General features: G+C 59.9%; 1 protein-coding gene across 1 annotated transcript; it reads right to left on the bottom strand.

Annotated features, from left to right (window-relative positions):
- Nucleotides 1-1,909: 1,909 nt before the first annotated feature.
- On the bottom strand, nt 1,910-16,476 carry LOC119089940 (rootletin). The gene is made up of 16 exons (XM_037212742.1): nt 16,431-16,476; nt 14,645-14,810; nt 11,235-11,354; nt 9,604-9,726; nt 8,893-8,953; nt 8,212-8,354; nt 6,877-7,013; nt 5,929-6,089; nt 5,434-5,564; nt 5,129-5,182; nt 4,693-4,788; nt 3,816-4,010; nt 3,423-3,506; nt 2,952-3,099; nt 2,451-2,578; nt 1,910-2,110 (listed from the first exon to the last, which is right to left on the bottom strand). Exons 2-16 carry the CDS (start codon nt 14,780-14,782, stop codon nt 1,910-1,912), a joined length of 1,920 nt encoding a protein of 639 aa, XP_037068637.1. The 5' UTR covers nt 14,783-14,810; nt 16,431-16,476.
- Between the last annotated feature and the right edge of the window lie 84 nt (nt 16,477-16,560).

The following is a 16,560-nucleotide window of genomic DNA, read 5'->3' as shown; positions in this document are numbered from 1 at the left end:
CGATACAAGTCAAATACACTTCACATATTTGGGTTATTTTGAATCCAGCTTCCTCATATCAAGCAGAAGGTTACCTACTGAACCAAAAACACACTCACTGCTTATTCTCTGGTTGGCCTCGTCCAGGACCCGCTTGAGTTCACCCTTCTCAGCCTCGAGCGGTTTAATCTTGTCACGCAGCTCGCCGTTAATGCCATCTAGCGTTGCCAGCTCATGTTCAGCCTCCTGCAAAGCCCGCTTGGTGTCCGCCAAAGAACGGTTGCAGTCAGCGTTCTGGGTCTCCGCTGGAACGGAATACATACATGTGGAACAGAGCCACGAGGCTGAAAGCACCGAGCGCAAGTAAAGCAGGGCCACATTGATGAATCAGCCGAAGACGAGTGGATCCACTGGTGGATGATCATGTTTTAGTGGCGCCGCGATGTCTTGCAGACAGGGGCTCCCAAGCCCGGCGCATCTATAGGGCCCCTGCTTGCATCAAACCTAACATAAGATACCATCTAATGCATTATCAATGTGCCGTCACAGCGCACAATGATGCGCCAGTGCATGACGCACTGATGTATTACGAGTGTCGTGCACTAGTTCACCACTGTAGCCGATCAGGATGTGCGTACCATTGTCCGCGCCGTCATCACTTTGATTTTCCTTTACCTCAGAATACCAATGCCCAATTTCGGCTCCGCCGAATGGATGTCTCCACAAAACATGATCCTACAAAGGAGAGCACTGTTTCCCCCCTTTAGGGGCCTGCTAAGCAAAGCATATGCGACCCCCGCAGCCACCTTCGCTGAGCTTGCGGTTGAGTTCGGTGAGGTCACGCTCCAGCCTGTCGCGGTGCTCCTCTGTGACCTTGAGCTTGACCTTGACCTGGCCGTGCGCCGCGTCCGTCAGGTCACGCTGGCGCTGCGCGTCCAAGATCTGATTGGAGAGTGACGCCACCTCCTTCTCGTGAGTGATCCTGCCGGAGAAAATAAGTACAAATACTTGGCCTGCGAGAAATACTTGGCCTCATGGCAGTCAAGTATACGTACAAAAAAGTGGCAGACTGCAGTAGAATATTGTAGCATCTAAAGATCGTAACGTATCAACATAGAGCCGCAGTGACACGTTCTCTTTCTCGCTTGCCTCATTCGGCATCCACACACGAGTCCACAACCCTCCAGGACCCCCGCCGCCCTCTCGCCGCTGCCCTGACATCAACCTGTACAATATCCACGATAGGCTTCAGCACAAGCTGCGCGTTTCTGTTCATATCTGATTACACCCAGCTATTCAGGAACCAAAGTCATCGCCCTAAAGGCCGGCCTGTCCGCGGGCCCAGTACGCCGCCCTCACGCCTTGTCCTCCATCTGCGTGCGGAGCCGGGAGATGTCCGTGTGTAGGGCGCCGACGCTGGAGCGAGACAGCTGGCCGTGCGAGGAGGCCTCGCCCCGCAGCCGCTCCAGCTCGGCTCGGTGCTCCTCCAGCTGCTGCTGCGCCTGCTGCAGCCGCTGCTGCACCGCCTGCTGCTCCTGCTGCGCTACATACGGACAGTCCAAAGGCCGTCAGCGGCAGCGGCAGCGGCGGCGGTACAAGGAGGTACGGCACGCGGATAAACTCGGACAGAGTGGGGAGGAACAGCGCACAGGAGCACAGACTGGTAAACATATCAGTAATGTCACAGAACAGGGCTCCAAACTGCAGGAATAATGCCACAGCGCGGGAATGTAGCAGCGCAGAGAAGGCTAGAGCACGTGGAAGATCAGGGCAAAAGGCGACAGAGTTCAGGCATGCACAACGCAGGGGCTCCTGAACACATGGCATAAATCACCGATGATCCAAAACACAGGACATCGGTCTGCACGGAGACACTATACCTTGCACCGCAACTGACAGGGGTGTGATGAAAGGAGGACAAGGATAAAGGTCACGCACCGAGCGTCAGCGCCTGCTGCTTGCTCTCCTCGACGGCCAGCAGCTGCGCCTCGCCGGCGCGCGCCTGCTGCGCCAGCTCGCGCTGCAGCGCCTGCACCTGCTGCTTCTTCTGGCCGAGCAGGTCATCCTGCTCGCGGCTCCAGGCATGAGCCGACTTCTGGAGCTGCGACTCCAGCGCACGCACCGCCTCCTCCTACCGCGGTGAGGGGTAAGGGGGGCGTCAGCGGCCGCCGGCGCTCAGAGCTCGTCAGCGACGCCCCGGCGAAGCGGCCGCCACACCGAGGACCGGGACGTGGCGGTCGTCGGCGCGCAGCAGGACACACCGGCCAGACACGGTGCGAACAGCCACCAGGGAGACCCTCAGACGTGGCTCCTCTGGCACGCGGGCGGATGAATGCTCCAGCGGACACCCAGCGTCTATCCCGTGCGCCCAAAAGCACGCGCGCGCGACGCGTTGCAGAAGAGAGGTACCCTATACATAAATAGGCCGAAGGAGCACAAGAGAAGGGCCGAGGAAAGAGAGAAGAAGTCACCTTCTCGCGCGTGAGCCGGGCCGCCTCCTCATCGTGCTGGTGCTGCTGACTGGAGAGCAGACGGGCCTGCTCGGTGCGCACCTCCTCCAGCCTGCGCTGCAGCTCGTCACACTTCTCACGCAGCTGCCCTGTGGCCAACAGGCGACGACCGCTCAGCTCGGACAGGCGGTCACAAGGCGGGCTGGCCACGGAACGTCTGCCCTCATTACAACACACACCTCCCGCAGCCCCGGCGCAAGGTGACCGCCGTGACCGCGGGCAGACCAATCACGCAGGATGGACAAGCGTTTGTATTCGTTCTCCTCCCAGACCCTCCTAGGTCGAGAATGTGAATGTTCTCAATTCAACGTCAGCTGCTACGTCCGTCATACATTGCTTTACCGGCGCTCACAGTTTTAAAACACAGACGCCCATGTAGAATCAAAACACCTGAGACAGCACTCGGTATTTCTGTACTGTTGCCGGCAGCGCGCGCACCATTCGCACGACATCTCGACTCACCGCCCTCCTGGTCCATGTCCCGCCGGGCGAGGTTCAGCTGGTTCTGCACCTCCTCCCGCCGCAGGGTCAGCTGTTTGTTGTCCTTCTCCAGCTGCCGGCGCGCCGTCTCGGCCGCCTCCAGAGCGCAACTCTTCTCGTAAAGTTGCATCTGCCGACCCAGTCCACGTCTGTCATCTGGTATCCTTGTCCACGACGAATGAAGCCCTTAATGACATTCCGGCCTGTACGCCTTTCCCCGTGAAAACTTAAATTAGTCTACGCCTCCGCCTGAGTATAGATCATGGCTCGTCACAGCATTCCAAAACATATATCCATTTGAGCGACGCCGACAACTTGCGCCACTCCTTCGAGCCCTCAGCGACCGGCACCGTGAAGAGCTCGGTGCGCCTGTCGGCCATCGCCAGCGCAGTCTGCCTGCGACTGGAGCCTTCGAGAGAGAGGTCGGCGCCGGGCCGCCGCGCTTGCCGGTACCTCAGCGTGCTGACTCTCAGCCCTCACGGCGGCCAGCACCTCGCGCAGACTGGCTTGCTCCTTCTGCAGGGCCGCGTGGCGCGCCTGTGGAGCGGGCCGCGGTCAAACCGAGGCGCGCGCCCACCCGACACGGCGGCCGAGCGCCGCCAGACCGCGGCGCGGCTCCCCCATGACCGCACAGAGACGTCACAGGACCACCGAGCCCTCTGACCACACAGCGCTGGTCGGTCGGATATCGGGAGACACAGTGAGCACACGTCACATCCCGCGTCCAATCCGCTGCGTCGTTCCACTGCCCCCGAGGAACAGCGAGCACAGAACCTCACGCCTCTCTTCTGCCAACCCCCCCCCCCCCTCCCCCATGACGCCTCCTGTCCCGTCTCCCTGACGGACCTGCAGTTCACCGGAAGCACGCGCCAGCGTCTCGCGCTCGCTGGCCGTCCGGTTCATCTCGGCCTTGGCGCGCTCGTAGTCGAGTCTGGTGCGCGACAGCTCCTCCTGCTGGGCGGCACGCTGCCGCTCCAGCGCCGCCAGCCGGCTCTCCAGCTCCGACTGGTCCGCCAGCAGCTCAGACACCTGGTCATCCAGCTGCCGGACAGGGAGGGTCACACAGCTGAGGTCACGCGGGGTCACGGAGCTGAGGTCACTCGGGGTCACAGAGCTGAAGTCACACGGGGGTCATGGAGCGTCATGTCAGGTCGGTCGAGGAGCTGGAGGATCACGAGCTCACACATCTGGTCAGGCGCTCGAAGACACCGGGTCATGTCAGGTGACGGAGATGAGGTCAAACGGTAGAGACCGCACACACACCACACTCACGAAGGCTGGAAACCCACGCCACGAAGGCTGGAAACCCACGCGCGTTTACTGCCTCAGCCCAGCTGAGGCAGTAAACGCGCCCTTTAGCGTTGCAGCGGGCGCGGTTCGGACAAGCCTGGTGCGGCTCGGACGAGCCTGGCACGACTCGGACGAGCCTGGCGCGACTTACACAAGCCTGGCGCGGTTCGAACAAGCCTGGCGCGGCTCGGACGAGCTTGGCACGACTTGGACGAGCCTGGCGCGGCTCGGACAGGCCTGGCGCGGTTCGAAAAAGCCTGGCGCGGCTCGGACGAGCTTGGCACGACTTGGACGAGCCTGGCGCGGCTCGGACAGGCCTGGCGCGGTTCGAACAGGCCTGGCGCAGCTCGGACAAGCTTGGCGCGGTTCGAACAAGCCTGGCGCGGCTCGGACGAGCTTGGCGCGGCTCGAACGAGCCTGGCGCAGTACTGACCTTGTCCCGCTGCTGCTCGCTCTGCGTCAGACTGTCCTGCAGCGACAGTCGCTCGGCCTCCGCCAGCGTGCGTCCCTGCTCCGCCCGCAGCAGCGCCTCCTCAGCGGCCAGCTCGGCGTCCAGCGAGGCGCGCTCCGAGCGTAGCGCCGCCGCCTCCGCTGCCATCTGCCGGACAGATGCGGAACTGACGGATCGGCCGCTGTCGCGGCAGAGCGGCGCGCGCGATCGGCGGAGTCAGCGGCCGTCCGGCGGCCGGCTGACTGGCACTAGGTCAGCGCGAGACACGGGGCACACACACCACCGCGGGGCACGGACCCCACCCCCGGAGGCAGGGGACGGTCCCGCGCCACAGACGGCCCGGGCGCCAGATCTTTGCGTCACCCCTGGAGCGGCAGCGACGCGCGCGCCGCTCTGCCGTGGCCCCGACGCAGCATACCAGGATCGGCCGGCCCAGGCCGGTCAGCTGGCCGCTGGGAAGGAGAGCGCCGCACTGGCAACGGGAGGACGTGTTATGATGTCGCCAGGCGAAACGAACAAGCTTCGTTCCATTTGGCCAGCAGACTGAGGCAATACAAACTTGCCGTTTAGGTGGCATTTTTCCACGGGGGTGGCGGGGTCAGGGTCTTCGCAACGTGACACCCTCAGCACAGACCACAACCCCAAGCACCCCCATACAGCTTTTAATAACGTCTGGCTGGAAGGCGATAACTGGCGCCCGTGCAGCGAAGCACCGCTCCCCACCTGCTCCACCATCTGACTCAGGTCCATCTTGTCCACGCCCAGGCCCTCGTTCAGGTTCTGGATCTTCAGCAGGGCGTCACGAAGAGCGGCCTCGTCCGCCTCCAAACGGGTCACTTGAGCCTCCAGGTCTCCTGGGGTCAGACGGGTCAGGGCGTGACCTGGGGTCAGGGCACATCGGCCCCCTACTAGCCCAGCCCGGGATCCGCAGATGATTATCAGCAAATGCCGCTCAATCAACCACCTATGGAACAGAGCGGTCAGCAAATGACTGCTACGTGATCTGCCGTGCTCAAGATCGTTCTGGTGTAGCGCAAGAGTGAAAGCTTGTAAACAGTGACGTAAAAATTGATCTCTACTGAGCTGCATTTCATTTAGCCACTTCAAGCCATTCAACTGAGCTTCGTCACTGGCATTTCGTTAACTGAAAAGCTAGCCGCAGAACCAAACCCATACCCCCAGACACCCGGGCCACGCTGAGCGACGCGGCAGCCGCACCCTTGTCAAGCTCCGTTTTTCCGAGTATGTCGTCCAGTTCAGCCTTCTCCTGCGCCATCACGTCACGCTCCAGTCGCGTGCTGTTGAGCTCCTCCTTCAGGGCCACGAGCGTCTCCCGGAGCTCCGCCGACCTGGCCGTCTTGTCCTCCAGCAGGCGCTGGCTGCGGGCGTTAAACATGACACATCAGGTGCGGTCACCAGCGGACAATGGCTGGGGAAATAAGACATCAGGCATGGACATCAGTAGACATTGCTTGCCGTCATCACACATTAAACACGGCCACCAGCCGATAATGGCAGGGGTCATCACACATCACGCATCACTCCGTCGCCAGCAGGCACTTGTAGGGATCGTCGGACCTAAAAATTAAACGAGCTGCCTGCATACCTTGTGAGGTTCACTCTGGGACGCGGTCACATGGGATCACCCATAACTTTTGTGTATATTATGGCCCCGTCAGGTTCAGCCCAGTAGAGCGACCCAGGCTTAACGGAGAGTTTTTGCCCAAAGATGTTACGATGTCATGTACTGGCAAGGACAAGGACCAATCCAGCCGGAAGCGCTGAGCCTTCACATTGTCGACCTAGGAGACACACAAACCGTTCTCTTGTCAAAGTTTAAAACCACTACAAAGTTGCACTATTCTCTCCTGACGAAGCATCTAGAAGTTCATTAACACACAAACGCGTCATTTAGAGCGAACCAGACGGACCAACATCCTGCCCCAGCTTAGTCCCCCCTCACCAGGATGACACCTAGTGGTCCAGGCCTGAGAAGTGCATGACACCTCAACATCTTTGGACAGCAAAAACTGTCCCCTACTGTTGCCGGCGAGACACGCAGACACACAGATAAAGGCAGTCCTTCCAGCTCGTGTCCACAGTGGCCCATGGGTGGACCAACGGTGCCCGCGTCACCACCCGCCGCGGAGGAAGGCGCTCCCTCACCAGTCCTCTAGTGCAGACTTCAGTCTCTCCACTTCGGAGCTGAGGTGGTGCTGTTCGTCCTCCAGAGCGTCCTTCTGCTTCCGCAGCTCCTGGACACTGGCCTGAACACTGTCAGCCTCGCTGTTGAGCGTCTCCACCTGCAGCACCACGCCAGCTCGTCACTGCCTGCTAACAATCCAGGAGCAAAAACAAAAACGCATGCCAATTCATGAATAAAAAAAACGATCCTGACTCGGCCGCCACGCTTGACATCTCGCCGGCTGCTTGTGGCCAGCCCGCCCCACAGCTCACGTCCTGACCACCCAACTGCCAGGTCAGTGGGCGCCGGCGGTCCTGGCCCGGTCCTGGCAAAAACCCTGCTCTCCCCCGCCCTGAGGGGAACACGCGCTCCCGGTGTGGTAAGCGATCGACAACCAACTCAGCCTGCTGGGGTCATCGGCGACCGTGGGCCGCCGGCTGCAACGGAAGCCGAGTGTGGCTGCATCTTACGGTCTTCATGATCCGGAGCCAACCCCCCGTCCCTCCCTCGCAGGGATCTTACCCGCCCCAGAGCCACATGCCACGCGCGCACGTCGTTTCTTTTGATGACACATGTGCCTTCCGTGACGATAGAACAAGCATCTCTCGCCGTCTCTCCCTCTGCCTCTCAGACATAAGTCACCGAGGAGACGGAGAGACCACGAGCGAGGGCAGGGTCGCCGAGTTCTGACCTGCTGCACGAGTCCGGCGCGCGCGGCCCTCCAGCTGCTCGCGCTCGGCGGTCAGCGTCACCAGCTGCAGCTTGGTCGCGCTCCGCCTGGCGGCGCGACTCGTCCCGCTCGCGCATCCGTGACCAGCGTGCCGCTCCTGCGCTCCAGCAGCTGCGCCTGCAGCCGCTGCTGCAGCTGGTCGGCCTCGGCGCAGCGGCGGCCTAGCTGCGCCAGCTGCTCCGCCGAGCTGTTCAGCTTCACCTGCCGGCCGGCAGAGAGGGGGAGGGGAGGGGTCACGGGCTAGTTACAGGTACGACGCACACCGAGCCCGCGGGTGCGCGCGCAGGCCGGCCACATCAACTCGTGAGGTCGCCAGAGGGAGTCACGTGCCCGGCAGTGACACGCAGGCAGCGACCGACAAACCTTGGGATGCTGCGCCGGCCTTCAGACCCCAGACTGACTGTCAGGCTCGTTGTTCCATATCGGCGTTACTCGGCTCTGGTGGCAGGCCGAAAGCCCAGGTAAAGCTTACGGCATCGATCAACTTCTGAAACGTGTTTCTGACCACATAGCTAGGGGTACGAATCCGGGGCCGACCCGTGACCAGAGGGCACGCCTCGGGGCGTACCCCCGGCCGCCGGCTCACCTGGAGCTCGTGGTTACGCAGCTGCTGCCTGTTCAGCACCGCCTGCACGGCCGCGACGGTGCTCTCAGCCAGCGTGACGGCCGGCACCGGCGAGCCGGCCGGCGCCGGACCGTAGGGCGTCCTGCCGGTCATGTCGGCATCACCTCACGACGACCGACGCAAGTCACGCCGACCGTGTCAGTGGCCGTAAAGCCGACCGTGTCAGCCGACCGTGTCAGCCGACCGTGTAAGCCGACCGTGTCAGCAGCTGTACAGGTCATGTGCGGACTGCACAGATCCAGCCGATCACTCTTACATACGCAAAAGCGTATAGAAGCCGACCGTGTCAGAGGCTGTACAGATCATGCGCGAACTGCACAGATTCAGCCGATCACTCTTACACAGGCAGAAGCGACGTCAGGCACGTAGACGGACCGGTCGTGTCAGTCGCACAGACAAACAATGTTTATCAGCGGGACGGGGAGCTGTCCTCACCAGAAGACTGACCTGACCTGACCTGACCCCACGGTGTCCTGACGTGGCCCGACCCGTGGACTGACCTGACCAGGGCGGTGGCCTGGACGAGCACCGGCAGCCGGTCGGCGTCCTCCCCCTCCTGCGGCTGCTGCTGCTGCTCGGACGGCTCGGCCTGTGCCGCCGCTAGCTGCGCTACCTCGCGGACGGCCCGCGCCAGCACCTCGCCGTCCTGCAGCAGCTGCTCGTGCGCCTCCAGGCGGCGTTGCTGCTCGGCCGAGCTCGACTCCTGCCGGCCAGCGACGGCTCGTCATCGCACGGGCGCTGCGCAGTCACTGGGTGGTTGGTCCCTGGACAGTCAGGTGGTTCCTGGACAGTCACTGGGTGGGTGTTCACTGAACAGTCACTTGGTGGGTGATCGCTGGACAGTCTTGGTGGGTGATCGCTGGACAGTCACTTGGTTGGTGATCGCTGGACAGTCACTTGGTTGGTGATCGCTGAACAGTCACTGGGTGGGTGGTCATTGAACAGTCACTGGGTGGGTGATCACTGAATGGTAACTGAGCCAGCACCGGACATGCCACCGATGTCAATAAAATGTGCGTGACCTAGCACTAGCTATCACTGGATAGGAGGAGCATGCAGCCACGGGAAACAAACTCAGCACTCACCAGGTTGTGGATGATTTTCTTGAGGGATGTGATCTCCCTCTCTTTCTCCCTGTTTTCTTCCCGGCCAGTGGTGATCTACGCGGACAAGAACGCCATGTTACCGAAGAAAGGTAAGACACGTTTCCGTTGCATTTGTATTGGGTGCTTTGGCAAATGCTTACTTTTTTGTAGCTGGAATCAAGAATTACATGAGGAATTGCATCGCCTGATGTCATAGGACATTAGGCGCCGTAGCTTATTAAAAGTAATGCGAAACATTCCAGCGTACTTGGCTGTTGAGCTCCTTCAGCTTGCTCTCCAGCTCTCGCGTCTTGGAGCGGAAAGTCATCTCTTGCTTTTGCATCTCCTGCATCTTCTCCAGCACACTGATACTCGCCGCAGCAGCTGCCGCCTGCGCCCAAGAGCGATGCGTGTTTAGCCGACGACAGTTTCATTACCGAATTAACTGGGAGGTAAGGATATAACCTTCGATTGTCCAAAGACAGGCTTTGCTTGCTCGGTCAAATCCATCCGTCAGATTTGTTCTGTATCTGGTGCAGAGATGCAGCAACGTAAACACAGGTCAAAATAGATGCGCTTGTCCCGCAAAAGATGTTCCAGCCGTTCCCAGGCTACTGTTGCGAGGATCCACTACTGGTCTGGTCTCCTGGCTTTAAACGTCGATTCTACCGTCGATCGTGCCCTATTAGCTGATGCTCCAAATGAGACCCAGTTTTAGAACTACGCTTGACACCAGCGTAGGGCTCGTCAGACAGCTCACTAGCGATGTGATACACCGGCAGCAACCGGACGGGATCATTCACGGAGAAACGTGCCCATCGATGCTCTAAAGCTTCCTCGCCAGCCGTGAGCGCCACATTTCGAGAGTAGTAGCTGCTGATCACCAGGGCACACGCACGGAGACTCACCAGAAACAGAACATTGACTATGTAGCGGATCAACGAGAACATGAACTGAAAATGACGCTTAAAAGGCTGGCAGACAGCAGCGAGAATCAATCCTCCGAGCCCATCCTACACACCGCAAACATCGGCGTCCTCAGCCGCCCCTCCACCGCCTCCCCTGATGGTCGGGCCCGCCAGTGCGTTGTTCCCGTCCTCAGCCGCTCCACCGCCTCCCTGATGGTCGGGCCCGCCAGTGCGTTGTTCCCGTCCTCAGCACCTCCACCGCCTCCCTGATGGTCGGGCCCGCCAGACCTGTGCGTTGTTCCCGTCCTCAGCCGCTCCACCACCGCCCCCCCCCCCCTGATGGTCGGGCCCGCCGCTGACCTGTGCGTTGTTCCTGTCTCAGCCGCTTCACCACCGTCTCCCCTGATGGTCGGGCCCGCCGCTGACCTGTGCGTTGTTCCCGTTCTCAGCCGCTTCACCACCGCCTCCCCTGATGGTCGGGCCCGCCGCTGACCTGTGTTGTTCCCGTTCTCAGCCACCCCTCCACCGCCTCCCCTGATGGTCGGGCTCGCCGCTGACCTGTACGTTGTTCCCGTCCTCAGCCACCCCTCCACCGCGTCCCCTGATGGTCGGGCTCGCCGCTGACCTGTACGTTGTTCCCGTCCTCAGCCGCTTCACCACCTCCTCCCCTGATGGTCGGGCCCGCCACTGACCTGTACGTTGTTCCCGTCTCAGCCGCTTCACCACCGCCTACCCTGATGGTCGGGCCCGCCGCTGATCTGTACGTTGTTCCCGTCCTCAGTCACCCCTCCACCGCCTCCCCTGATGGTCGGGCCCGCCAGTGCGTTGTTTCGTCCTCAGCCCCTCCACCAACGCCTCCCTGATGGTCGGGCCCGCCGCTGACCTGAGCATTGTCGCCGCCGCCGGCGATGCCGTCGGCCGGCGGCCCGACCGGCAGCGCGGCGCACAGCTCGGCGGCGCGCCGGCCCAGACGCGCCAGTTCGCCGCCGGCTCGGCTCAGGTCGCGCTCCGTGGCCAGCCGCAGGTCGCCAAAGTCGCGCCGGAACGCCACCACCGTCTGCCACAGGCGCAGCGTGCGGGCGTGCTCGGCGCTGTAGTACTTGCTGTAGGTCTGAGGGAAGGAGGCTGGAGTTACGCACCTAGCAACCGCTGAGCTAGTGGAAGGTCCGGTGGAGGGAGGCCCGGTGTCAGGTATTGCTGCAGTAGTTACCAAAGGTCTGGAGACGCGTGGTTGTGTATCGTGGAAGTCGTAGTTGAAGGCCTGAGGGGGGGGGGGGGGACCCTGGTGTGCAGGACGCGACGGACCGGAATAAGAAACCTAAAAAAACACACACACCAGCAGATTGCACGCCAGTTCCCGGTGCTCTGATAGCTGCTGAGGTCTGGAGACGAGGGGGACCGAGTGTTGGTAAGACACAGGCCCTGTGAATCGAGGCGCACAAAAACGACACACCACCGAGTGTTTTCGCCTCGGCGGCCTCGGCTGAGCCCTGCACTAACGCTCCGGCTATCCGGTCCACACCGCGGCCCCTGCCCGCACACAGGTGCGCACTCGACGCAGCAGATAGCCCGCGCTTGCCACAATCTGGCACACACGATGGTGATATCGGCGCGGTTGAGTGGGTCGGTGGGCGGCGGTGATGGAAGACTCTGAGGTGGGCGGCGGGGGTCCCAGACCAGTTCTGCCGGCGGCGGGTCCTTCTGAATGACTCTGAGTGGGCGGCGGATCCAGCCCAGGTATGCAGGCGTGCGGGTCCCAGCCCAGGTCTGCGGGCGGAGGGTCCAGCCCAGGTCTGCCAGCGGCGGGTCCCAGCCCAGGTCTGCCGGCGGCGGGTCCCAGCCCAGGCCTGCCGGCGGCGGGTCCCAGCCCAGGTCTGCGGGCGGCGGGTCCCAGCCCAGGTCTGCCGGCGGCGGGTCCCAGCCCAGGCCTGCCGGCGGCGGGTCCCAGCCCAGGTCTGCGGGCGGCGGGTCCCAGCCCAGGTCTGCCGGCGGCGGGTCCCAGCCCAGGTCTGCCGGCGGCGGGTCCCAGCCCAGGTCTGCCGCCGGCGGGTCCCAGCCCAGGTCTGCCGCCGGCGGGTCCCAGCCCAGGTCTGCCGCCGGCGGGTCCTCTGGAATGGCTCCCCATGTGTCTGGTGACCAGAGGGCGATTTACTGACCGCAACGCATGGACTCGCACTGCGCTGCATCGACAGGGTAGGGCAGGGCTGGTGCAGTCCCCTCGTCCAGGTCTTCGGAGGTTAAATTACCCCCGGGGCAAGCCGTGGATAGCAGCCAAATTCGGACCAGCTTGAGTCCATGGCGACTTTTAAGTAAGAGAATCTCCATGGGCTGTGATGAAATGGGGTTCAGGTGCGTGCTGACTACTAAAGGCCATTTCGTCGCCCACAGAAAAGATACATTTTGTGTAACCAAGTGCTTCTTTTTGGCGATTTTCAATGTATACAGCCGCTGAAAAAATGAGCGTTGTTGCTGCCTGTGTTGCGACAATTCAAAACACACTTGAGGTTACGGCCAACATGTCGTGAACCGAACTGAACCTGCAGGGCGCTACTGCGTGCAAAGCCGTCTATGAGCGAAGTAAGAATACATGAAGCAATGACCATCTGATTTTGCATTATCCGTGCAAGGGAAAGTAGGGCCCAATCCCCAGCTGAAGTCCAGGTTGCGTCACGGACATTACACACGCTCCGAAGACTTTCGCAACCAGCGCATCCATGCCATTGACCCGACCTGCCGCTGTTATTCCGTGGAGCAGCACGTCCGATGATAAAGCCTTTAACCCTACACCACCCTCCCTCACACGGAAAAATAAATAAACATCGGTATTTTCGCACACACCACCCACAGACGGATGAGTAAAACAATTAATCACTCACAGCCCGGGAGCAGCACATCACTATGTTCTGGGCCTTGTTTCTTTGTAAGCCTCACGCATGGCATCAGCAGGCATTCGCACATATCGCAGCAACAAAGCCAGAAGCAATCCGCTGAACAGGAGACCTGCACACCATTTCGAAGGGTTTGACCTGCAAAGGCTTCAACAGTAATATATGCGATTAATCACAACATGCGATTTCTAACGAACAGATTTTCACAAAACTGGTAGTCTGCGTTGCGTACGAACACCTCAACGTTCCAAAGAAAACTGAATTTCTTCGGGTTAGAATGACTGTTTACATCCCCTTCGCCTTTTCAGCACTCCCGGTAGTCACCTAGACGTTTTCGCGTATGCTTTGGCGTTCCAGCACAACGTGAAGTATGGCCTGGCCAGGTGGCTGGCGGTATCAACATCATCAACTGGCTTCCAAGTTGTCCCTTACAGATGAGGATAACTCCCATGCCCATACATTGCAGCAGGTAGAAATACGATGTGTTGCCGTTTCGTTTGACGGGGGTGACGGGTGACATTTCAAACCATTTATAAACATGGACATTTGAAGACCGCAAGCCGCCAGAACACTGGGTGACGATGGCCGCATTTCAGTTCCGACGTTCATCTCCTGGGTTCAACGGAAGGAAACGGAAATTTCTCTCCCGACCAAAAATTGTCCATCATATCTTAAAAACGGGGGCAATATCTCCATCACCTGTCCATCCTGCCATGCTGGGTTTGTGCTCTCGTCTTAAACCAAAGCATGTCCATAAAGCTGGGACAGAAATGGAAGCAATTCAGATTAGCTTCGTCCAGACAAAAAGGTAAACACAGAGCACGAGCGGCATTTGTAAAAAAAAAAAACGCCATCACTTGCCCGAACTCCTCCAACTGGATGCACTGACCGTAACCCAGTCCAACATCGTGCTCATTTCTGGGTTGTGCTGGCAATCCAGAAGATAGCACCGTAATGACCCGATCATTATTTGATGCAACCAAACTGCGGTATCTGAGCTCCGTGACTGTGCATGCGGGCCTTTGATTTGGAATTTCAGGTCATGTGATTCGAAATAACACGAGATCAATTTGTCTCACGGTGTGCCGAAAAGCAGACTCGGTCATACAGTGAATGGTACGTTCTGTAGAACTCGAGCGAAAAAGCTTCAACTACAGGAGAGCCTACTCACTGCTTAATGTGCGCCTAAAGGTAAACTCACGGAAAAGCAGGCTTATGAAAAACACAGGCCAGACGCTTGAAGCTTTGTTTATCTTCAGATCTCGTCCTCATCGATATATGACAACGTAAAAGAGTATTTGCTTAGAGAGAAGGAGCAGCAAAACCGGGCGCCGACCATTCAGCCCCCTTTTTGTTGCACTTCACGCCCTACTCTCGAGTACATACAAACAAATCCGACAAAACGGACCACCCCGCAAACACCAGACGTCCCCAGACACACAGCCCACCGGGTCTGGCTCCTACAGTTTCAGCACGCTCTCTCGCTCTTCCCGGCGTCACACCCGGTCATCACCTGCTCCTCCTCCCTCCAGGCGGCCTCCTTGGCCTGCAGGTCGGCGGAGAGCCGCTGCCAGTCGTCCGAGAGCTTCTCGACCTGACCGGTCAGCGCGTCGTTCGCCTCCTGCGCCGCGTCCAGCTGCTCCCGCAGCATGTCGTTCACCTCTGACAGGGTCACACACCTGGGGATATACTCTGACAAGGTCACACACCTGAGGATATACTCTGACAGGGTCACACACCTGAGGACACACTCTGACAGGGTCATACACCTGGGGATATACTCTGACAGGGTCACACACCTGGGGATATACTCTGACAGGGTCACACACCTGAGGACACACTCTGACAGGGTCACACACCTGGGGATATACTCTGACAGGGTCACACACCTGGGGATATACTCTGACAGGGTTACACACCTGGGGACACACTCTGACAGGGTCATACACCTGGGGACACACTCTGACAGGGTTACACACCTGAGGACACACTCTGACAGGGTCACACACCTGAGGACACACTCTGACAGGGTCACACACCTGGGGACACTCTGACAGGGTCACAGGCCTGGGGACACACTCTGACAGGGTCACACACCTGGGGACACACTCTGACAGGGTCACGCCCCTGGGGATATACTCTGACAGGGTCACATACGTGGGGAAGCACTCCGACAGGGTCACACACCTGGGGACACACTCTGACAGGGTCACACCTGGAGACACACTCCGACAGGGTCGTACAACTGGGGACACACTCTGACAGGGTCACGCACCTGGGGACATACTCTGACAGGGTCACACACCTGGGGACATACTCTGACAGGGTCACACACCTGTGGACACACTCTGACAGGGTCACACACCTGGGAACACACTCTGACAGGGTCACACACCTGGAGACACGCTCTTAGGGTCACACACGTGGGGACACACTCTGACAGGGTCACACACCTGGGGACAAACTCTGACAGGGTCACACACCTGGGGACACTCTGACAGGGTCACAGGCCTGGGGACACACTCTGACAGGGTCACGCACCTGGGGACACACTCTGAGGGTCACACAAGTGGGGACACACTCTGACAGGGTCATATACTTGGGGACAACGTCTGACAGGGTCACACATCTGGGGACACATTCTGACAGGGTCACACCTGGGGACATACTCTGACAGGGTCACACACCGGGGGACACACTCTGACAGGGTCACAACCTGGGAACACACTTCTGACAGGGTCACATACTTGGGGACAGACGTCTGACAGGGTCACATATCTGGGGACACATTCTGACAGGGTCACACACCTGGGGACACACGTCTGACAGGGTCACACACCTGGGGAAACATGTCTGACAGGGTCACACACCTGGGGGCACTGGAGATAAATGTTGAGGGTTCAATATTAACCATACTGCGTTCTGAATTCATCCCCCTCGCTAAATAAGGACCAAGAAAAAGAGCGATCAGGATCATGAATGGAAATGACACCTAACCCAACAGCGATTCGGACAGTACCCACACCTTACCACAGACAAAGAAATTCCATAACACAAAAGAGTCGGCGGACACAGCGTTCCAAGCCACAATAGTCAAAAGATGTGGTCAGGCACAATGCATCTGCCCAGAAGGCCACCTGTTAACTTTGCTTCGTGCGGAGGAGCGATTAAGAAGAGGAGTGACAGAGCAGAGGACAGGGGGTGTCCACGCCGGCCGTCTGACCTGCTGTCAGCCTCCTCCACCCGGAGGTGGGAATCAGGGGAGCGGGGGGAAGGGGCATCCGGGCCGACCATCTGACCTGCTGTCGGCCTCCTCCAGCCGGAGCAGGGCTGTCTGCAGGTCGGCCGGGTCAGGCCGGTCGGCGGAGTCGGCGGCGGCGGCGGCCGGCCGCGCGGCGGCGTCCGCCTCCAGCAGCGCAGCCGGTACTG

This window comes from Pollicipes pollicipes, unplaced genomic scaffold (assembly GCF_011947565.3).
Source record: "Pollicipes pollicipes isolate AB1234 unplaced genomic scaffold, Ppol_2.1 Scaffold_3087;HRSCAF=3621_pilon_pilon_pilon, whole genome shotgun sequence".
In the NCBI taxonomy this organism is placed as follows: domain Eukaryota; kingdom Metazoa; phylum Arthropoda; class Thecostraca; order Pollicipedomorpha; family Pollicipedidae; genus Pollicipes; species Pollicipes pollicipes.
Note: the sequence above shows the minus strand (reverse complement) of the source record. Positions and strands in the feature narration are given on the sequence as shown.

What these genes read in the sequence shown, in the direction of transcription:
- LOC119089940 (XM_037212742.1), bottom strand. Translation starts at nt 14,782, where the DNA reads ATGCTGCGGGAGCAGCTGGACGCGGCGCAGGAGGCGAACGACGCGCTG. An exon ending in GCCTGGGCCGGCCGATCCTG is followed by an intron (nt 4,789 to 5,128) that starts GTATGCTGCGTC and finishes GCCGCTGAGGAG; the next exon opens with GCGCTGCTGCGGGCGGAGCA. An exon ending in GCGAGCAGCAGCGGGACAAG is followed by an intron (nt 4,011 to 4,692) that starts GTCAGTACTGCG and finishes CCTGTCCGGCAG; the next exon opens with CTGGATGACCAGGTGTCTGA.